The 24,020-nt window shown below is 43.6% G+C and overlaps 1 protein-coding gene across 2 annotated transcripts in view; it reads right to left on the bottom strand.

Moving 5' to 3' along the window:
• The window catches only part of MYO1H (myosin IH), a gene marked incomplete at its 5' end in the record, with an annotated part of 46,498 nt that overhangs the window by 11,813 nt on the left and 10,665 nt on the right, over positions 1 to 24,020 (bottom strand). For both annotated transcript variants that reach the window (XM_082641074.1, XM_082641073.1), the window contains 14 exons: positions 967 to 1,080; positions 5,931 to 6,048; positions 6,768 to 6,873; positions 8,022 to 8,102; positions 11,741 to 11,787; positions 14,892 to 14,986; positions 16,709 to 16,800; positions 18,759 to 18,839; positions 19,138 to 19,243; positions 19,580 to 19,647; positions 20,680 to 20,799; positions 21,462 to 21,533; positions 21,856 to 21,969; positions 23,089 to 23,187. In XM_082641074.1, coding sequence (XP_082497200.1) covers positions 967 to 1,080; positions 5,931 to 6,048; positions 6,768 to 6,873; positions 8,022 to 8,102; positions 11,741 to 11,787; positions 14,892 to 14,986; positions 16,709 to 16,800; positions 18,759 to 18,839; positions 19,138 to 19,243; positions 19,580 to 19,647; positions 20,680 to 20,799; positions 21,462 to 21,533; positions 21,856 to 21,969; positions 23,089 to 23,187 — 1,313 coding nt within the window. The remainder of the gene's footprint in view (positions 1 to 966; positions 1,081 to 5,930; positions 6,049 to 6,767; positions 6,874 to 8,021; positions 8,103 to 11,740; positions 11,788 to 14,891; positions 14,987 to 16,708; positions 16,801 to 18,758; positions 18,840 to 19,137; positions 19,244 to 19,579; positions 19,648 to 20,679; positions 20,800 to 21,461; positions 21,534 to 21,855; positions 21,970 to 23,088; positions 23,188 to 24,020) is intronic.

The raw sequence follows: 24,020 nt of genomic DNA, 5'->3' as shown, positions 1-24,020 counted from the left end.
TAGTATATGGAATATAGTTCCCTGTGCTATACGGTAGGACCATGTTGTTTATTTTATATGTATAGTAGTTTGTATCTGCTAATCCCAAATTCCCAATTTATCCCTCCCCACCCCCTTTCTCCAGGTGTCTTTTATTATTTATAACAAACCCCTTTCAACCACACCACACCTGAGTTTATGCTAACAGCTGATGTTTGGAAAGCCCCTAGATAACCTAAGGATGGGAACTGGTTGCCAAGGAAACCAACCTTGAGATTAGAGGGTTGGAACTTTCAGCCCCACTCCTGGGGAGGGGAGAGGGGCGTGAGGTTGAATGAATGACCACTGGCCAATGAATTTATCAGTCATGCTTGTGCCTCTATAAAACCCCAAAAAGGCATGATTTAGAGATCTGGGTGCACCTGGAGAGAGCATGGGACCTCCGCACCCCCTCCCACATACCTTGCCCTGTGTATCTCTTCTATCTGGCTGTTCCCAAGTTATATCCTTTTGTAATAAACTGGTAATCCAGTAAGTATTTTCCTGATTCTTTGAGCTACTCTAGAAAAATTAATCAAACCCAAGGAGGGGGTCATGGGGACCTCCAATTTATAGCTGATTGGTCAGAAACACAGGTGACAAACTGGACTTGTGATTGGTCTCTGAAGGGAGGATGGACAGTCTTGGGATACTGAGCCCTTAACCTGCGGGATCTGACACCATCTCCAGGTAGACTGTCAGAAGTGAGTTTAATTATAGGACACCCAGCTGGTGTTAGAAGTGTGATGGAGTGTTTTGAGTGTGAGGGAAGCGTTGAGAGTAGAGACACACAGGAGAGTTTTTTCTTTACAGAGATGCATTTAAATTGAGTGAATGCGAGTATCTGCTTATAAATCTACGTAAACTCCTGAAGAATGAATCTCCAGGCTCAAGATGGATACAGATCGATTAGGAAAACACTTTGACAGTGATTTCCGGGACACTCACCTCCCTAACTTGTACTCCTCGGGCTCGTAGCCAATGTACTTGATCAGCCGCTCTACGCCCTCTGCTGGAGGCCCGTGCCAGTGCGGCCAGGTGTCTGGGCACAAGGACTTGTACCTAGGGAGGGGAGAGGCATGTTTAGGAAGCCGCAGACCTTACACTAACTAGCTCCCCTAGAGGTCAGCTTCACTCCGCTGGGCACGCCAACCACTCAGAGTAACAGAGTAGACTCATCACACCCACTTCCTAGAATTCAACGATATATACTCAGCAATAAAGAAACGAGGAACTGTTTCAACAGGGTGGGAGGTTTGGCTTGTCTTCATAGAACAATGACCTCATCAGACACTCTACCCAAGAAACTCAATTCTGCTCCTTGGTGTATACGCAAGAGACATGAAAACATATGTCCGCACAAAAGCTTATACGTGAATATTCGGAGCGTCCTTATTTATAATTGACACAAGGTGGAAACAACCCAAATGTCCATCAACAGACAAAGGAATGTATAAACAAGTATGGTCCAGCACGGGAAGAAAAGGTATCATGCTTGATAAGTGACGGAGGGATTTTTCAAGGGTAATTTTGGAGCCAAGGTTGACTTAAGAACCTGATTTCAGTATAAAATGCAACTCCCTTCTAACATGTGGTCACGATAAAGATAACCATGATGTCTGTAATATAATGAAAAGTGAATGCAGAATTCAGAAGTGCCTGTGGACTAAGGCTAGAAGTGATACAACTGGAGCCACGGGACTAGAACCGCACTGCTTGGGTTGGAGCCCATCTCAGGAGCTGAACAAGTCGCTTCACTTCCTCACTTTGCAGCATAAACAATGAATGACAGGATCTTCCTTGTGGGGTCGTCACAAGGTTGAAATGAGATACCCCATGGAAAGTATTTGGCACAGTCTGAGACTTCAAAAAATGTTAGCTACGGTATTCCTATTACACTTCCCTTAATATCATTATATGGTTTGTATTACTTTAAAATCAAATGTCAAACCATTAAGAACATGTTTATTTTCCTGGAATTATGTTTTATGAGAAAATCCATTAAGGACATTGCAATGAACTGAATGTTTGTGCCCTCCCACCCCCAAATTCATATGTTGAAGAATCTTAGCCCCCAATATGATGGTATTAGGAGATGGGGCCTTTGGGAGGTGATTAGGTCAGGAGGGTGGATCCCTCACCCTTGGGATTTGTTCCCTTATAAAAGAGACCCCAGAGATCTCCCTTGCCCTCTTTCCACCATGTGAGGACGTGATGAGAAGAGAGCAGGGTGCAATCCACAAGAGGGCTCTCACCAGAACCTGACCGTGCTGGCTCCCTGATCTTGGACTTCTAGCCTCCAGAACTGTGAGAAATAAACTTCTGTTGTTTATGAGGCACCCAGTTTATGGTACTTTGTCATAGCAGCCTGAACTAAGGCATTATGTGTCACATGTTCTTCCCTGATTACTTCCCTCTGTTACTGCCACACACAAAGGTACAGACACATGCCAACCCCAGGGAACGCAGAGCAACGCCGGGCCCTGCTCCCTCCTGTCTGCTGCAGGCCCATCACTAGCACACACCATCAAAGCTGTCTAAACATGGGCTAGACAGACACAGAGGAGATGGGGAGATGCTTTAAATGCCTGCAGGGTAGAGGGACTCATAACGTCTGTCCTGTTTAACTCTGAGATGCAGTCGCTCCCTGGTCAAGGGAAGCAGTGCCAGGGAGGGTGCACACATTCGGACATCTCCAGCCCATTCCCATGGGCCTCTCCTGCCTTCCCCTGGGCCACTGTCCTGCAACAATGCCAGCCTCCTAGCTGGTCCTCAAGCTGCCCACTTCCCACCTCCAGGCTCTCCTGCCCAGACAGCTGCCTCCAGTTATCCCCATGGCTCCCTTCCTTACTTGGAGAGGCCCTCCTGGACCACTCTTTCCCCAACCCGGATTCATTTTCCTTCAAAGAATGTACGCCCCACCTGACCTCCTATATCTCCTTGTTATCGCCAGTAGAAAGTACACTCCATATGGGCAGGGGTGGGGTCTGTCTTGTTCACTGCTGTTAGCCAGCACCTTGGACAGTGCTGGTACAAAGCAGGGGCTCACTAGTATTTACAGAAAGAATAAACAAGCCCGACAGCAGCAAAGTAGGAAAAAACGCAGGAAGACTGGAACGGCAAATGCCTGTGTGTTTTGGGGCTGGGGTGGGCAGTGGCGCTGCTTCCATCTTCACTAGACTTCAGATTCAGAAAAATGGATGAGATAAGGGTGAATGACAAGTCGCTGATGAACAAAACTGGTGTGTCAAGGAGGTTCCCCCCACCTAACCCTTACCCACCACACACACAAACCCTGGCAAAAAGACTGGCAGATCCTCAAACAAACACTGAGTTATCATCTGACCCAGTAATCTACTCCTAGGTATGTGCCCAAAGAAATGAAAGCATATGATCACACTAAAACTTATACTTGAGTGCTCCCAGCAGCATTATTCAGAATAGCCAAATAATGGAAACAACCCAAATGCCCATCAACAGAAGAATGGATAAATAAAATGTTGTCCACACAATTGAGTATCATTCAGCCATAAAAAGGAATGAAGTGCTGACATATGCTATAACAGAGATGAACATTAAAAGCATCATGCTGGGCTTCCCTGGTGGCGCAGTGGTTGAGAGTCCGCCTGCCGATGCAGGGGACATGGGTTCGTGCCCCGGTCCGGGAAGATCCCACATGCCGCGGAGCAGCTGGGCCTGTGAGCCATGGCCGCTGGGCCTGCGCGTCCGGAGCCTGGGCTCCGCAATGGGAGAGGCCGCAACAGTGAGAGGCCTGCACACCGCGGAAAAAAAAAAAAAAAAAAGCATCATGCTAAGGGAAAGAAGCCAGACACTAAAGTCCATATATGATACGACCACACTTGTATGAAGTGTTCAGAATAGGGAAATCTATAAAGACGGAAAGTAGAGAGTGGTGGTGGCTTAGGGCTGGGGCACGGTGGTAAGGAGTTAGGGCATTTATAGCTAAAGGGTATGAGGTTTCTTTTTGAGGGCATGCAAGTGTTCTCAGATGGACTGTGCTTGCATAGATCTGTGAATACCAGAAATCACTGATGCTTTAAGTGGGTGAATTGTACAGTCGGTGAATTATATCTCAATGAAGCTGTTTAGGGAAAGAAAACCATGGCTATCCACTGGCAATGTGGTCCCCAAATGGTGACAGATGAAAGAAAAAAGGAGAGAGGACAAAAAGGAGAGTGGGGTGACAACCAGCCTCTGACACTAGGCTGCTTGACGGTCCCATGTTTCCTTCCTACCTGCCTTCCAGACGGGCCTCCAGGGGGACACCTGTGATGGTGTTTCATCTGTGAGGATTGGGATGGAGATGCTTATCCAAATGTACCTATAGCGTAGAGCAAAGCCGGGCAGAGATCTCCAAGGCTGGGGTCCCGGGCCCCGCTGAGCCTTCCAAGGTAGTATTTGGGGTGGGGTTGTCTGTAACTCTTTTTACTGTTTCTAAAACCCAAAGACACTTACACTGTTTCTCAAGATAGAAACACACAGGTCAATAAAATCCTCAGTGTATTTAGCTGAAATTGTATCAACTCAAAAGGTTAATGCTGATGATACTCATCAGAGGTTTAGATCGGCAGGTAAATCATTAAAAAACAACAGTGAGGAAAGAGATGGTTACTTAATAAATGCATATAAACAGATATTAATTATCAAGACACGAGGCTCATGGGAGAAAAATAAGCAAGATCCGTGGGTAGAGAAAAATCTGAGATTAAATGCGGGGCTGAAAATAAGAGCACCAAAAAATGAAGTTTCAGAGCACAGGATCTTGATGTAAATTGCAAAATGCGAGGAATTGGATTGAAAATGTAACCTCATGAATGTGCTTTTTATAATTATGAAGTTGTACTTCAAAAGAAGCCTAATATTCACAAATGAACCTATCTACAAAACAGAAATAGACTCACAGACATAGAGATCAGACTTGTGGTTGCCAAGGGCAAGAAGAGGAGGGAAAGGGATGGACTGGGAGTTCAGGGTTAATAGATGCAAACTATGACATTTAGAATGGATAAACAACAAGGTCCTACTGTAGAGCACAGGGAACTAGATCCAATCTCCTGGGATAAACCATAGTGAAAAAGAATATTAAAAAAAGAATGTATATATGTGTATAGCTGAGTCACTTTTCTATACAGCAGAGACTGGCACAACATTGTCAATCAACTACAACTTAAAAAATTTTTTTAAATAAAAAAGAAGTCTAATATTAAGTTAAAATATGAAATTACTGATATTCAACCATGCTGACCCACAAAAAGAACCATTTGATTATGCTTCTCTTGCGAGTGTAACAATGTGTTGTTTTCTTGGTAGCACAAACGACATGCAGCCCAACTGCATGCACAAGCAATTTGGGCCACAGTAATAGTGGTGGTGGATGTATGATTAAATCCTTCCAAACTCCTCGAGAGCAATTTAATCCCCGTGTTACACATGAGGAATTAGGTCTCAGTTGGAAGAGAAAGAATGGGGATTCCCACCCAAGAATCTGTGGCTCCAACGCCCATGTTATCACCACTACACCTGTGTCTCTGGACAGCCCACGAGGCCAAGGGGATTGCTCCCAGACTGACCGCGCTAAAACCAGCACCCATGGTCACCATGGGAAGGGTCTTCCCCAGCCAAGTACAGACCCCAAGGGTGCATGTCCCACGTCTGCCCCCTGGGGGCAAGTCTGTGCATCGCGTCTTGTACTTCCTAGATTCCAAGAAGTTAGGGACTTAGCGAAATGAAGAGAAGGTGGCAAACTAAGTCAGCTTCCTATTCTCTGAAATGTCAGTGTTCATCACTGTCACCGCTACAGCAGTTAAGAAGCAAATGGAGTTCCCTGGGGGGTGGCCTTTTGTTCATCGCCACACACTTCACTGGCTTCAGATCAACAAAACAAACTTTACCTTTGCAAGAAATGCTCGTATTTCCGTCGGTACGCAAAGCCAGCCCGTCTCACCCGCAGGTGCTCCATCAGCCCCAGGTACTTGACCTGATGCCTTATGAGGAAGTCATCGAACTTGCCTTTGGAAACACAGAAGGAAGAGTGACAGTGAAGGACCCTGTGGCTCTGTTTCAACCAAGGCAGACCAGAGGCTGTAAGCTGACGATATGTGGGCTGGGTCTGGCCACGAGGCATGTTTTGTTAGGTCCTAATTGTGTTTCTCTTAATGGGGGAATTTTACAGGAAAGTCTGAATTTCTGGTTTCTCCTGAAAACCCATGAGATCTGGCCATTCTGGGCCTAGAGCCCCACATGGCAACAAATGGCCCTAAGGAAGGAGGACTGCCCCTTTAGACAGGGTGTGCTCTCTCCAGCTGGCCACAGTCCCCTCTGTTCCCTATTGCATTACAGCTGGTCTGTTTCGCTCTTCCTGCCTGGATTCTATAAGCCTTTGACTGTACAGCTTTGTTATGAGACCATGGCACGAGCTTAGAAAATACCCAAGTCATAGACGATTTTGGAAGATTCTTCACTGGCTGGAGAGAAGCAGGGTTGCTTCCCCTCACCTCTGAGGTCTGCTTGGCTCAGCTGTGTTAGTCCTGAAACTGGCCACGCTCTGAGCAAAGCTTACACAGGACCATGAAAGGAACCCTCCTCCTTATTCATTTGCCTTCTATCATTTAATACAGAGAACAAGCAGCAAGCCTGTGGTGTTTTTTAGGACTTTGCCCACTGTCATCTTGGTTTTCCACCCAGCCTCATTTCTCTGAGCTCAGTGTCCTGAACAATTCACAACTCACTGGGTTCTTTACTCTCGTTGGGCTTGATGCAACGGATGTACGAAGGTTCCTTAGAGATGAGAATTTCCAGAAGGCTGCTCAGACTGTTTTTAAACTGAGTCCCCACCTGCAGGGAGAGAGAGAATGAGCTAAACAGACGCTGTTGCTCCCCATTTATACAGAGAAGACTGGTTAAATCACAAGACTGGCCCTTTAGACCCAAATGCTCGACAGACTGTTCTGCTTGTTACCTGTCACAGATTGTTTTGTCCATTAAGAGAACGCTTTGGATGTCCTGGCCTGAGAAGCCCAAGCTCAGTCTGGTCAAGTGGAGGCTGGACAAGCATCTTTCCAGGATGCTTCCCTCACTTGGAGAATACAAAGTGAGCACCTCGTAGGAGCCAGCATTGCCGCTGAGCCAGTCACCCTCCACCACCTTCCTGTTTCCTTGTTACCAAGCTTCCTTTATGACACTCGCACTGCTGTAATTTCTTTCTTTATTTGATGATACAGTAAGTCCCCTACATATGAACAAATTCCGTTCTGAGAGCACATTAAGTCCAATTTGTTCATAAGTCCAACAAAGTTAGCCTAGGTACTGGCCTAACACAATCGGCTATGTAGTACTGTACTGTAATAGGTTTATAATACTTTTCACACAAACAGTGAATTAAAAACAAACACAAAAAATAAGAAAACATTTTTAATCTTACAGTATAGCACCTTGAAAAGTACAGTAGTATAGTACAACAGCTGGCACACAGGGGCTGGCATCGAGGGAACAGGCAAGAAAAGTTACTGACTGGAGGAGGGAGAGGAGGTGGGAGACGGTAGAGCTGAAGGATCGTCAGCAATGGGAGATGGAGGGCAAGCTGCAATTTCACTCATGCCTGACGTTGTTGGCATGCACATCTACGGCTTTGAAAGTTCGCAACTTGAAGGTCTGTGTGTAGGGGACTTACTGTATCTTCCTATACTATCTCCCACTAGACTGTAAACCCCACGAGGGCAGGAACACTGTATGTTCCGTTATTGGTAGATACCCCTGTGCCCAGCACAGTGCCTGACACACAGTAGGTGCTCAATGAATGTCTGCAAATGAACACACTGGTTCTAACCTTGGAAAATATATATTTAGTAGAACATTTAGAGAGTAATACTTCCCAAAAAAGGAGAGGATAGCTTAAAAAGCATAGGTAACTAAAGTACTTGCACCCTCTGGGTGATTTTTGCTACCTTTCCAATTTTGCACAGGCATTTCCCCCTGCCACTCACTGTTGGTGGCCTTTTCCGGTTTTCTAACTCGGCCACCCGGAAGCATTCCTTCAGGATTCTGTTTTTGGACCTGCACAGCACCTGTAGGTAAAGAGAAATGAGTACCACATTTGCTGCTTCAGAAATCAGTAAGGGGTCTTCAGGAAAGTTCACGTAAGTGTGTACAATGGACCAGAGCCATCTGCCTTGGGAGCACTTGAAGAAGAAGAGGGGAAAAAACACAATCATAGGGGCTTCCCTGGTGGTGCAGTGATTACGAATCCGCCTGCCAATGCAGGGGACACAGGTTCGTGCCCCGGTCCAGGAAGATCCCACATGCTGCGGAGCGGCTGGGCCCGTGAGCCATGCCACCGAGCCTGCGCGTCCGGAGCCTGGGCTCCGCAACGGGAAAGGCCACAACAGTGAGAGGCCCGTGTACCGCAAAAAAAAAAAAAAAAAAAAAAAAACCCACAATCATAGGGACTTCCCTGGTGGCGCAGTGATTACGAATCCGCCTGCCAATGCAGGGGACACGGGTTCGAGCCCTGGTCCGGGAATATCCCACATGCCGCGGAGCAACTAAGCCCGTGAGCCATAGCTACTGAGCCTGCGCTCTAGATAGAGCCCGTGAGCCACAACTACTGAGTCCGCGTGCCACGACTACTGAAGCCTGCACACTTAGAGCCCGTGCTCTGCAACGAGAAGCCCATGCACCACAATGAAGACGCAACACAGCCAAAAAAATTTAATTAATTTAAAAAAAACAACACAATCATATGTAGAAGAAAATGTTCAAATACCGACTGTCCCCGACTTACGATGGTTTGACTTTACAGTGGTGTGAAAGTGATGAACATTCAATAGAAACCATACTTTGAATTTTGGTTTTTGATCTTTTCCCGGGCTTACAACACTCTCATGATGCTGGGCAGCCCAGCAAGCCACGGCTCCCAGTCAGCCATGCGATCATGAGGGTGAACCACCAATATACTCAAAATCATTCTGTTTTTCACTTTCATTACAGTATTCAATCAATAACATGAGATATTCAATAATTTATTATAGAATAGGCTTTGTATTAGGTGATTTGGCCCAACTGTAGGCTAATGTAACCATTCTGAGCACTTTTAAGATGGGCTAGGCTAAGCTATGATGTTCAGTAGTTAGGTGTAGTCAATGCATTTTCAGTTTATGATATTTTCAATATATGATGGGTTTATCAGGATGTAACCCATGTAAGTTGAGGAAGATCTGTACTATATCCAGTGCTTTGTCTACTTGGTGAGGCCATCTGATTATTTTTCCTTGGACATGATGAAGCAATAATTATTTCCAGTCCAGCTAGGCTGCTACAGAACAAACCAGCTTTTTAAGAATGATCTCCAAGATATGGTGTTAAGTGAAAAATAGTAAGATGCAGGACCACATGCATAGTGTGTATGAAGAGAAAAGAAAAAGGGGGAGACACACACATACATACACACACACACACACACATACACACATACACACGTCGTGGTCTGTACCATCCCTGGGAGGATACACAATAAACTGGCTCTCAGGAGAGGGACTTGGTGACATGGGTCCAAGGACATCAGCTTTGGTATGTCTGATTTTTCCTTCTGTGCATATCTTTTCAAAAATTTTAATTTGACACACACACAAATTTTTTTTCCTTATAGCCATAGGATGGAGAATGATTCAGCCTTAAAAAGGAAGGAAATTCTGACACATGCAATAACATGGATGAAGCTTGACAACATGATGCTAAGTGAAACAAGCCAGATACAAAAGACAAATACTGTGTAATTTCACTTATATAAGTACCTAGAGTAGCCAAATTCATATAGAAGGTAGAATAGTGGTTGCCAAGGGCTGGAGGGGAGGGGGAATAAGGGAGTTAGTGGTTAACGGGTACAGAGTTCCAGTTTTGCAAGATGAAAAGAGTTCTGGAGGTGGATTGCACAACAATGGGAATGTACTTAACACAACTGAACTGTGCACTTTAAAATGACTGACATCGTAAATTTCATATTATGTGTATTTTGCCACAGTTAAAATTTAGAAAAGAATTTTTAAAAACTCACCCCAATTTTAAACTCACAGTGGCATGAGAGAGTAATTTGCAGATAGGAAATTTTAAAAATTAGAAAGCATCCATCTCAGAAAGTACAGGGAACTTCAGCCCTGGTGGAAAAAGTGGGAGATTTAGAGATTCTTCCTGTGGGAAGCACCCTCCATGGATGGGTTTGTGAAGGGGCTGGGCAATGCCCACAGAGGGGAAAGCCACAAGGGGAATACTGTCTCCCATTTGTCCAACAGGACCTTCCACTCCAAGAGGAAGGCATCAACAGACCCACTTCACCGATGGGGAAATCTGCCATGAGACCCCCGAGCTGGGACAGGGTCAGGCTGAGACTCAGACCCAGAGAGCACCGCCTGGAGCAAACATCCAAAGTTAGGAATCGCTTATCCATCCTGAATCCCAGAGGTTGGGACAAGTGGTCCTAAAGTGGTGGAGAAAAATAGGGAAAGGCAGAAAACACTCCTGAGATGAACCATTTGCATGTTCTCTCTGAAAATGTCTCTCTAGGTTTATTTAAGCTTTTTATAAACCAAGCTCATTAAATACGATCCAATTTTTAAAAAACAGTTAACTATTTTAATACAAAATAAAGGCTTAAAAAACCCCAAGGTTTCTCTGATCAGTGAGGCATATGAAAAGAGATGGAATTTCATTGGTAGCCCCAGGGGCATAACCGGGTTCCAGCCCCACCTTGAGATATGATCTTGAACAAGTCATGATCTCTCTGGGTCTCAGTTTCTTCATCCTTGGATTGTGTCACCCCAGTGTATTCCCACTGTTGCAAGACAAGATCTCTACTCCTCCCTGGGGACCTCATCCTGCTGAGCTCTCAGCCCCCTCTAACACTGCCCCTCACTGAACACATGCTGAGCTCACCTGGGCCTTGGGGCCTTTGCACATGCTGGTCTCTCTACCTGGAGTAGCCCCTGATCTTTCCAAGGCCAAGATCCTTCTCATTCAGGTTTCAGTTCAAAGTCACCTCAACGAGGGTGTTTTCTCTGACCACTTAAACTAAATTTAAAATGTCCCTCTCAGGGGCTTTCCTGGTGGCGCAGTGGCTGGGAGTCCGCCTGCCGATGCAGGGGACGCGGGTTCGTGCCCCGGTCTGGGAGGATCCCGCATGCCGCGGAGCGGCTGGGCCCGTGGGCCATCGCCACTGGGCCTGCGCGTCCGGAGCCTGTGCTCCGCGGCGGGGGAGGCCGCAGCGGTGGGAGGCCTGTGTATCGCAAAAAACAAAAACAAAAACATGTCCCTCTCAATCATAGTTCCTTATTTTCTTCATAGCACTTCTCACTGATGGATAACTTAATTGTGTATATATTTATTCTCAGCCACTCCTCCCTCCCTCCCCACCCTGCCCCCAGCCCCCGATGATAAGCCCCATGAGAACGAGGACTGTCTTGTTCACCAGTGAGACCCCAGAGCTAGTACCATGCCTGGCACACAGGAGGGACACCACACACATATGAATGGGTTTGTTGAGTCAAGTGTTCATACAGATGATCTTAAATGTCTGTTCCGGCCATGACATGCTGGAGTTCTAATATAATGTATGGAAGAGAAAAATCCAGAAGGCCAAATCCACCCCAAAGTCAGTATCACAGGTGATATCTCATAATCATCAGAAATACATGTACTTAAGTTTCCGACTTACTTCTTTCAGATGTCTGTAGAGGAGATCATTGTTTTTTTCCAAGAATCCTGTAAAACATTGAATAAGAAATCCCTGAATCAATGTTTTTGACTAAAAATACAATTCCGTCCCAACTGATTGTAAAGGGAAATTCTAAAATAATCTTTTAGGATTAGAGTTTCTCAGCCTTGGCAATACTGACATTTGGGGCTGGATCATTCTTTGTTTTGGGGGCTGTCCTGTGTATTGTGGATGTTTAGCAGCAGCCCTGGCCTCTACCCACTAGATGCCAGATCTCTAGACACTGCTAGATGTCCCTGGGGGGATAACTCCATCCTTGGTCAAGAACCAAGTCCTCAGAACTGACCTATAGCTCACATGCTACACGCTAAACCCCGATGAGCTATCACATGAATGTAGAGTCTTTACACTGAGTATTGTACACGTGCTAGTAAAGAACTACACATACAATGAATGACATTGAAACGATGGAAGGGAGCTGATTTCCAAGGGCGGCCAGGTGAGACTATGTAGATGGATGAGAAAATCACCCCACCACTGACAAAAATCAAGCTCAAGCACTTGGACTAGTGGTACCCAATGGCATCAAAGGAAGACACATTATTTCGAATTTTAAAACTTGGCTTATCAATGCTCACTTAAAACCTAGCCAGTTAGTAATTACATTAGTAATTAGAGGGGGCTTCCCTGGTGGCGCAGTGGTTGGGAGTCCACCTGCCAATGCAGGGGACATGGGTTCGTGCCCCGGTCTGGGAGGATCCCACATGCCGTGGAGCGGCTGGGCCCGTGAGCCATGGCCGCTGAGCCTGCGCGTCCGGAGCCTGTGCTCCGCAACGGGAGAGGCCACAACAGTGAGAGGCCCGCGTACCGCAAAAAAAAAAAAAAAAAAAAAAAAAAAAAAAAAAAAAAAATTAGTAACTAGATGGCATTATAAAGTCAAAACCAGCTAAAGATGACATGCATCAGGAAAAAAAAAGATGCATCAGCAATGTCTAAGATACAACCTTTTTAGATGACAATTTGGACTTATCAAAACTAACATTTTTATTGCAGTAAAACATACATAACATAAAATTTACCATTTAAACTATCTTTAAGTGTATAGTTCAGTGGCGTTAAGCGAATTCATATTGTTGTGCGACCATCCATCCATATCCAGAACACTTCTTTTTCCCCAACTGAAAATTTGTACTGGTTAAACACTAATTCCCCATTCCTCCTCCCTGAAGCCCCTGATAACCCCTACTTTACTTTCTGTCTTTATGAATTTGACTACGTACCTCACGTAAGTGGAATGGATTTGTCCTTTCATGTTTGGCTTATTTCACTTAGCATAATGTTTTCAAGGTTCATCCATGTTGTAGCAGGTGCCAGCATTTCTTACCTTTTTAAGCCTGAATAATGTTCCATTGAAAGGATAGAATACATTTTGTTTATCCGTTCATCCATCGATGGACACTTGAGTTGCTTCCACCTTTAGGCTATTGTGAATAATGCTCCTATGCACATGGCTGTACAAATATCTGTTTGCGTTCCTGCTTTCAGTTCTTTTGGATATACGCCCAGAAGTGGTCAAAAGGAACTTCTGATAGAATCTTTAACTTAGCAATGCCACTTCTGGGAATTTATCCTAGGTATATAATGTGCACAAATTGGCTAAGTGGAATAGACAAAAATGTCAAACACACCAGTGTTTACAAGAGACAAAGCGGGGAACAACGAGAGGCCATCAAACAGATGACAGGACACAGCCCCACAGGGAGTACCTGTAGCTTTTCAGAAGAAATGCAGAGGAATCTGTCTGCTGCTATGGAGAGCAAATGCAGGTCTGGAGGCAAGAGGCCTGGGTGTGTGACCTTGGTCAAGTTATTTAACGTCTCTGAGTTCAGTGTCTCATAGATTAAAAGGGGGCTAATAAGGCTACCCACCTCACAGGGTGGGTTCTGTAAGGTCTAAATGAGCAACAGAGGTAAAGCATTTGGGACAGTGCCTGGCCCATCGTGACAGCTCAATGAATATTAGTTGGAGTCCAAATGATTGCTAATATCCATTAAATGAAAAATGCAAAAGAGATAACACAAAATAACAATATGTGTTATTTAGATGTGTGTGTGTGTGTGTGTGCGCACACATGCACGTCCCCACGTGTATAAGTATATGCATAAGACATTTGTATTTTCCAGTTGGTTCTTGTATTTACCTCAGGGAGAGACTAAGAATAAAAGGGGTTTTTAGTTTTCCTTTTGTACTTTTCTGTACTGTCAGAAATTTCTAGCCTTGCATGTGTATTACTTTATTCTTTAAACAAAAATCAATGTTATATACATAGAGAGATTTGTCCTATGTAAAACGTTTTTTCTTTTTTATACCACTCTGTACTTAAGGGAAAAAACCTAATATACAGTATTTTACTTTTTAAAGATTTTTTAGCAAAATAAACTTATTTAGAAGTAAAAATTATCTAGAACCTAAAGCAGAAGTGACAAAAGAAAGTGTTTGAAAAATGCTTTGAAAAAATGTCCACAACAGCATTATTTATAATAGCGAAAAAGAGGAAACAACCCAAATGCCCATCAACTGATGAAGGGATAAACAAAATGTGGTGTAACCATGCAATGGAATATTATCTGGCAATTAAACAGGAATGACAACGTGGATGAACCCTGAAAACATTATACATTGTATAAGTGAAAGAAGCCAGACACAGAAGTCCACATGTTGTGTGATTCCATTTCTATGAAATGTCCAGAATAGGCAAATCTACAGAGACAGAAAGTAGACTGGTTTGTTGCCTAGGGCTGGGGGAGGCGGGCTGGGGGAAAACGGGGTGTGACTGCTAATGAGTAAAGGGGCTCTTCTTGGGGTGATGGGGAAATGTTCTAAAACAGAATGCGGCGATAATTGCACAGTTGCAGAGTGAATATACTAAAAACCGTTGAACTGCACACTTTAAATGGGTGAAATAGATGCTATGTGAATTATCACAATAAAGTGGTTATATATAAAAGTAAAAACTTTTAAAATACTTTTAAAATGGCATGTTTGCACGCGGGGCTAGGGAACATTTGAGACAGATGTGCAGCAGTTTTTCAGTGGACTCGGGGGCACCTGCATGGCTGTGACCTGTAACCTGTGCCCCACAGACACTCACCCTTGGTGCAGTATGTGACCTCTCCCGCATAGTGGAAGAGCCGGAACTCCATCCAGCCAATCCTCTTTCTGCCCTTTGGACCTGCCAGCTTCCGGCTGCAGCAAGACAGAAATAGACACGAACTGAAACTTTCTACTTCACTGCAACAAAATGCACCAACATATAAAGCAAAAGAGTTGTTTAGGATTGTGACAATCAGCTGAAGGCCAGCACTGAAAGCTAACCACAAAGGGCAGCTCCCAGGAAAACTTGCCTCCTATTTCTTCTGGCTACAGACCAAGGTCTCTCTAAAATTAGATCCTTCCTTCTCATAAGCACCGAGGAATGGAAAAAAAAAATACATGAGTCACAGAAACACATTTATGTGTACAATGAAATAACTTCCATTTTTCTAGGTGATGCCTAAGAGTCAGTTTTACTACTTTACATTTTTATGATGCTGAGAGACTAAAATACTGATGAAACATTGTTTTTCAGATCCTGGTGATTCATAAGTTTTAATAAATTTTTTGAAATGTATACACATATATATTATGTACACACGTATCCCAAGTGCACAGCTCAGTGAATTTTTGCAAGCTGAATTCTTCTGTGTGACTCGCATCAGATCAAGAGACAGAACATTACTAGTCCCTGAGAACTCCCAACCTTGAGCCCTCTCCAGGGACAACCTGACAGCTAACAGAAGAGGTTGTTTTTACCTGGCTTGATATTTCATAGGAATGGAACCATATAGTATGTACTCTTTTGTGTCTGATTTCTCTTGATTGTATGCTTTTGTGGTTTACCTACATTATTGCATGTATTATAGATTGTTCATTCTCATGGCCATATATTATCCCATTTGTGAAGATGTTACAACTTATTTTCCCATTCTTGATTCATATACTTATCCAGTTCCACTTATTCAGCCTTTCAATAGTCTATAAGAGGTTTGATGAAGCCACTACAATTTACTGAATCTTTGCTATGGGCAGAAATTACACTAGGTGATTTATGTAGTCATCTACAATGCTATATGGTAGGTATATTAATTATCCCATCTTGTAGAAGGGGAAACTCAAACTCAGGAGTATTGCTTGCCCAAAGTCACGTGTCTAATAAGTGGCTGAACTGGGATTCATAACCAGCTCCCTACGACTCCAGAGCACATGCCCTTAAATTCTCTCCTCCTTGTCTCAAAGACTATGTTAAATTTCTAGTTGATTTTCTGGGGTGCTGTAAATGCTCTATGTCTTCATCTGTGGGATGGTGATGTGGGTAGACACAAATATCATAATTCATCTGGTTGTACAATTCAGATCTACATACACCACTGCATGAATTTTATACCTGAATTAAGAAGAGACATTTCATGCATGTGGACATGTCCAAAATGAAATGATGATGAATAAAGACACAAAATCTTAAAAAAAAAATTCTACTTGGAATTCACATGAGCTTGACCCCTACCAACAAAAGGTGTGCAGTTGGCGTATCATCGTGATATTTCTAGGAATGAAGAAGTATCTGTACTCTTGGAGAGTACTGTCCATATATCCAAGATAATGGAGATACAGTTGACCCTTGAACAACATTGGGTTTAGGGGCACCGACCTCCACGCAGTCAAAAATTTGTGTATAACTCATAGCTGGCCTTCCGTATCCATGGATTCAACCAACAGGGGATGGGATCACGTAGTACTATAAGTATTTACTATTGAAAAAAAAAAAAAAAACCCATGTATAAGTGGACCCATGCAGTTAAAACTCGTGTTGTTCAAAGGTCAACTCTAATGACCTTCCCCCATGCAACAGCCTCGCAATGAGACACCTACGTTTGGAAGTGTGCGTGCTTGCCCACTTTCTCTTCCAATCTCTCCAGGAAACTCAAGTCTGTAGCAGGACCAGGACGAATACATTCTTCATCCTACAAAACAGAAAGAGAAGTCTGTTCATGGCACCACCCTCCATCAATTCCAAGTTTAAATGCTCCCACCAGCTGGGGCAAAATGTAGTGGATTGAAATATATCATCTCACACAAGTTTGGGTGAACATTTCTGGGGGAGGAAGGGTAATCCATCACATGTGCTCAGCTTCTCAAATCTGATCAGGGAACCTTGGAACCCGAGAGACTGGAAATTTCCATGAAAAGTCAACTCTCCCACCTGTCTGACGCCTATGTCCAAAGTCTTCCCAGGGACACTTCGCAGCTTTCATAACCAGCTGAAACACTCAACTTCATTGTCTCTTAACCACTCGTAACCAGCTGGCCAAGAACATACCCTCTTTTACTAGGAGCAAAGCCCTCAGGGAAAGCAAGCCGTAAAACTAGTTGAGTCTAACCTTTCCTATTTCACAAGCTATGTCTATTTCCTGTTTTGGGTCCTCAACAGTGATAACATTTAATTGACTATCTTAAAAAAATGAATCAACCCTGTAGCTTTTATTAAAACAACAAAAAAGCTGGGTTCATGTTGGTGAAACAATTCTTACAATGCAACATTTCTATGCTTTCTGATTCCACCTATGGCAAACCAAATAGAAACAAGTACTTATTACTAAGGTATTTAAAAATACTAGTCTAGCAATCTGCAGGCACATTGAACATACATGTACTGGCTTACATCAGTCTGTGCTTCCTGGACGTCCACACAGCTTGTCCCCCCCTTCAGGTCTTTGCTCAAATGTCACCTTCTCAGAGAATCCTTCCTAGGCCATCTTACCTAAAATTGAACCTCCCTCTCCAGCACATCTAATCTTTCCTGCTTTTTTCTCCATTGCACAATCTATGCATTTTGCCCATTCACCTGTTTGTTGTTAGTCTCTCCATGCTAGAATTTAAAGCCTCTGAGTGCAGCTGTTTTGACCTGTTTTGTCCACTGCCATGTCCCAAAGCACAAGGCAGAATCCTGGCACAAAGTAAGCATTCAATAGGTATTTGTTGAACGGATAGAGTCTGAATGCTTGCCATGCACCAGGTATAGTTCTAAGCCCTCTGCATGTATTATTTCACTTAATTTGTCCTTACAGCTCCTCTCTGAGGTAAGTGCTGTTATCATTGGACCCACTGAAAGATGATGAAATTGGAGCTCAGAGAGGTTAAGACACCTACCTAAGCTTACACAGCTAATAAGCAGTAGGGCTGGGATTTGAATCGAGGTGGTGCCTATGTTCCTGGCGACTACAGTCACCACCCATCAATGTCCCTGCTGTGCTTCAGAATCGTGGGTTCACACAGCAGTTAGTTGTCGGGGAGGCAGGAGGAGGAAGGGGACCAGTAATTCTCATTAACAGGGAGGCAAACCGTAGTACAGATGATCCTGAATGGAAGGCAAGGCAGGGAAGTCATTTCTCACTGGCCTTCAGAATTTGTTAGAGACATTGATGTTTGAAGTGGAACAATTGTGGATTCGAGGACCCTGATGTTCTCAGAAGTCACAATAGTTTAAAACAAGGTCACAGGCCCACCTCACAGAGCCTCAGCTCAGGATCCGTGGATATTCTTTATAAAGCCTTCCTTTAAGTCTTCTGTCTCCCTGCTCAGTGCTAAGGGTGAAAGCAGCCCTTCCCCCAAGAACCTAAACCAGGTCCCCAGTTCCCTGGCTCATCCTGCCATGTCTATCGAAGAGAGACACGCATGCTTTCATTATAAAAGGTCTTTCCTTGTGATCTCCTGATGGGCTATAATTTAGGTCTGTGAATCTGAACAAGAGGAGGAAGCTCAGCCTAAAGCCTGGAGCAAAAATTCAGCAAAAAAGTTCACCTTGCATCCTTCAATAATCCAGTGGATTTCACTCTTAACCCTTTGTAAGCCTGGGGAAAAGATCTTCCGGGGTATTGTAAATACCACTGAATGGGCCCCAAGTCAATGTTAATTTTCTCACCAGAATGGAAATGATTCCTTTGTGTCTCTCTTCTACCAAGTCACAGATGATCTTGTTGTTGAAATACTGAATTGGCTCCCACTAAAATGACAAAGAGGAAAAATATTCTCCAAGAAGGATTAAGATGAACATCAAATATAATTCTTTTAAATTGATTTTCCAACTGTTTTTCCCAAATCTGATTTTTATCTCTAACATTTCACAAAGAATACTTGCTGAATATCAAAATAACTTCCCATGAAATAAGCAGAGAAGGAGTGAAAAATAATCCTTAGTACCAATCCGGAAAGATCTCCAATGAAATAATATTTCTCAAGTAAATGTCTTTTGCTCGGTTAAGAAATCAAAGGAGGAGAAAACATCGAAACATCGAAATTACCTCTATGCCTTCCAGTTCATATTCTGCCTGTTCCGCCTTTAGGGTTCTCTCAATTAATAGTTGCTGGAGTTTCTCATTGCAGTAATTTATACAGAACTGTTCAAAACTAGAGGTGCAAAAGATCTAAGTAACGAAAGCTACGTGAGTAGACCAAGTTTTAAAAAATTGCTTTTACTTATGTTTAAGGATGCTTTTCCATACAGAAAAACCAAAACCCCTTATTAAAAAAATCATTTACTAAATAGACCAGAAGAGTCAAGCTAAAAGACATTTGCATTTTTTATAGTTATTCCGGTTCTAGAAAAGTCTATTAGGTAGGGGCTATGCAAATCTGGAGAATTTCTAGAAATAGGAAAATGACTTCCAATAACATCAGAGATGCCATAAACCAGACTCAGACCTTAAAGAAAAACAAAGAACCAGTGGGTAACAATGAACTCACCCATTCTTGTCAAAGACTTCAAACCCATAGATATCCAGCAATCCAATCACAGTTTTCCCAGTGAAATCCTAGTCAAAGTAACACACACCATTAATTGTTAAGGTTGTTTACTTTGTGACCCTCAAAACCTGGTAGCTGTCCCCGAATCTGGGATTTGGCTATAAATCTCATGCCTTCTCTCTCCAGCAATGGCTCACAGCCTGCCTCTTCCTGCCTGCAGCCTCCCCAGATCCCATCCCAGCTTCCTTATCCATCACCGGAGCAGTGAAACCTTCATCTTCTGATTCACTTCCTTGCTTCAGCCCTCTTCAGCCTCCCAATCCCACATTCAATCCAAAAAAGAAAAAAGAAAAAAGAGATAGAGAAAGAGGGAGAGAAAAGAAGAGGAAGAGAGAGAGAAAAAAAAAGAGAAAACAAGGAAGGGAGGGAGGGAGGGAAGGAAAGAAGGAAGCTATAAACAGCAGGAAGGAGATGTTTATCCAGGAGGGAAGGCAGATACTTTGGATATCATTTTCAACAGAGGACCAAGTATTGTCCCACAAGGATGGCTATTTAAAGAGAGCATGTCTTTTTTTTTTTTTTAAGGGACACAATTTAACATTGTATATGATGTGCTGAGTCCATGTATCCAAATCTGTCCTTTGCATGCTTCCTCCAATAGTCTCACCACATCTATGTACCCCCGTTGCCCTCACATCATTTCCTTAATTTCCAGCTTTGAGTAAACTCTCTTTTTAATTTAAATAACTCCACTTAAAAAGGAAACATGCCCATAGGGTAAATTCGAAGGAGTCAGCCTGTTTTTTCTTATACACATTAAAATATACTGTTAAAAGGAAAAGCTTCTGTGTATACTTAAAGCCACCTGGCATACTTGAAACGCTGTGTGTCCCACACTTGGGAACACACAGCCAAGATCATTCAGCATGCACTTTTGTGAGCCTACTGTGTGCTAGACACTGGAAATGTAGACGTGAAAAGACACCATCCCTGCCCACCAGGAGCATACAGTCAATTCTCACAAATTCTTTAGAGTAAAGATATTGGTTATAAAACATTACCGTGTTAGTGAGCACATTATCCAATGTGTGTGGACCAACCTTGTTCACTAAGGAGGAATTGATTTTGTTGACCAGCCAAGTAAATGTTCGTCCGTAAACGGCCTTTGCCATTGCATCTCTAGCGTAGGCAGAGAGTTCTAGCGTCAATGGGCATATGACCTGAGAAGAACGACAGGTAACACCCTTTACAGAGGTTAAAAGAATTAAAAGGCCTCCTGAGTGTTCAACCTAGGCTTTAAAGATGACTAGGGAAGGATACTTGCTGGGGAAAGATGCCCCTCCCGCCTGTGCTGTTCATGCTATTTCTTGAGTGCCAGGCACTCTGCTGATATATAGCCATGACTAAGACAAACAGTTCCAGCCTTTGTGGGCTCACATTTGGCAGGGGGACATTCAACAAGTCACACAAAGAAGCATCATGTTGCTCTCAAGCTGAGAGTGACAAGTGCTATAAGGAGATACATATGGTGCTTTAGGGTAGGGGTGGGATGAGCAGGGAAAGGACTCTGAAGAAATGATCCCTGGGAACTGAAGGATAAGGCTGGGTTAACTAAAAGAAGCATAGGGAAAAGTGTTCCAGCAGAGGGAACAGCATATGCAAAGACTCTGTGGAGGGAAGGCAGGGTGAGTGTGAGGCACAGAGAGCTTGTGATGGTGGGATGTTGGGGGATGGGCAAGTTAAGGCAGGAGATGCTGACAGAAGCTGGACCACACAGGACCTGGCGGGCAGGATTCAGGCGTCTGGCCTCCCCTAGGGCCACCATCCTGCTGGCAGCAGTGGTGGGAAGGGCGGGTACATTTCCACCTAGAGCCATTTTTACCTCCTCCGTTTTGGCTTCAATCTTTCTATGGGTGAGAGCTTCCAGAAGGACCCATGGGTGGACCCCTAGGAGCTGAATAAATGGAAATCAAAATGCCATTCAGTAAGCCAACTTTACTCACTAATAAAGCGTTTCCAGGTCCAGGTGTACCTGCCCTACTAATTGTGCTTTAAGGCAAAACAGATCATATTTGGTCTTTCAACCAACTGGCTTTTTCCCACTCCCTCATCTACCCCCATGCTCTTTAAACCTCCTAACCAGTGTCAGCTGGGAGAACACGATGTGAGCCATGTGGGACATGGGCATCCGGCTGCCTCGCTCCCCTCCCCCGCCTCTCCTTCTCTGAGAGTGTCTGCTCCCCCCGCACCGGGGCTCTCCCAAATTGGACCATCACCTTGGCAATCCATTTGATCTCGTGGGTGACTGGTATGGAGGCACAGCCTTGCTGGTTCTCTTCAAAACAGATGTTCCCCAGGTGTAGGACACTGGCAATAATTCCAAAGAGATTCTAGGAATGTGGGAAGTGGTGAGGAAGGCAGGGAGAGAAGACGGTGGCCTTCTAATTGATAAATATCATCGGAGGAGATACCCGAGGGAGAACTCCCCGCCCCTGAACTCCAGCCTGGAGCTCACAGAACGAATGGAGTTTCCTCCTTCCCCAGATATTAAGGGAAGCCGGGAAAGAGCCTGGGCGGAGGGCAGGATGATGCCTCACTCATCTCCAGCACAAGACACTGCTATTTTGATATCACCCTGTGCCTCCCCACCCATCTAATGTTCAAATGTCACGATCCCAGATATATGTGTGTATATGTGTGTGTATATATATACACATATGTGTATATATACATACATATATATATATTTTTTAAATTATATCCTGGTCCTTGAAAGATCAATAGTTTAACAATCCACCCCCCCCACCCAGAAAACAAGGACAAAAAGATGTAAAAACGAACTGTTTATAAATCCTACAATTTGGTCCAGTTTGTTCCAATATAGAAGCATAAATAAATGATATTCCTAGCATTCTAAGGGATTAAATATTTGAGATTGGGTTTAAGGGGAAGAGGAAACATGACCACCTGCTGGCACCCAACATGGGGAAAATTCAGGGCTGCTAGATAACATGCAGAATGCCCAGTTAACATTTGAATTTCAAGTAAGCAATGACTAATTTTTTTTTCTTTTTTCTATTGGAGTAAAATTTCTTTACAATGTTGTGTTAGTTTCTGCTGTACAATGAAGTGAACCAGCTATATGTATACATATATCCCCTCCCTCTTGAACCTCCCCCCCACCCATCCCACCCATCTAGGTCGTTACAGAGCACCGAGCTGAGCTCCCTGTGCTATACAGCAGGTTCCTACGAGCTATCTGTTTTACACATGGTAGTGTATTTATGAGCAATGACTAATTTTTAGTATGAAGTTTGTCCCATGCAATGTCGGGACATACTTCTACTCAAAAATTAGTCAGTGTTTATCTGAAATTCAAATGTACCTAAGTGTCCTATGTTTTTATCTGCTGAATCTGGCAACCCTACTGTGTAATCACCAAGAAACCAGGATGGTTTCCACAATCCCAGACCTGACTACTGGCATCTCTGCCCTCGGGGGGCTCATACCTCAAGATCATCTTCAGTAAAATCGATGACAGAAAAGGCATTGGAAACAGTTTTCCAGTCATTCTTGTCATTAATAGACGACTCTTTGGCACAGTGGCCCTGTTGACACAGAATTGGGTCTCTTAACAGCATTTTTATAAGGACAGTTAGGCTTATAAACACCTACTCCTAATCAAAATGATTTTCTCTACAAGCACGAAAAAGCTAGTTCTATAATGTTCTGAGCTGTGAAAAAAATGGATTTTATTCTAACTGTTTAGCACCTGACGATTTGCCAACTGCTGCTTTTTTCAAATTTATTTGTAATTTTGTTTAAAAATCTGTCTGGGAAAACTTTCAAAGTTACATATCAGTGGTATATCTTTAGTGTGTTTTTAAAAATAGATAGGTTTTCTTGCCATTTTTCTGAATAAATTGGAAACACTTGTCTCAATAGGTATCTGCTGAAACATACAGGAAAATGACAGTGTTTAAATTCAGAAAACAATCTTGACACACTTAGCAACCAACATCAGAAACTTCACTGCAGGATTTCCTTCACTCAAGGAAATAAAAGTTTGGCAGCTAGAGAAACACAGATTCTGCAGGAAGTGCAATAAGACTTTCCCCATTAACTCAGAGGCTGTCTTTTAAACAAGTAACAGACTACCAGTACCACAATTTAAAGAGAAAACCTTCTAGATGAGGGTTTGTTGTTGTCGCTGTTATTTTTGTTTTTGCTTTTGTAGTGCAGAGTATTCCTAGTTTCCTGATTATCTGAAGATTTGTTACCTTAAAAGAGTTCCTTGTTGTGTGGGGAAAACAAAGGTGTCATACCATGAAAATATTCACCAGTGAACTGGCCAATGTTAAATCTGCAACCTCCCAGCTATCCCACACAACTAGCAACATCTGCCCTTGCCTCTCCAAGGGCAGGGCTAGTCTAAGTCAGT

Source organism: Mesoplodon mirus (assembly GCF_964341445.2).
Source record: "Mesoplodon mirus genome assembly, chromosome: 13".
Taxonomy (NCBI): Eukaryota; Metazoa; Chordata; class Mammalia; order Artiodactyla; family Ziphiidae; genus Mesoplodon; species Mesoplodon mirus.
Note: the sequence above shows the minus strand (reverse complement) of the source record. Positions and strands in the feature narration are given on the sequence as shown.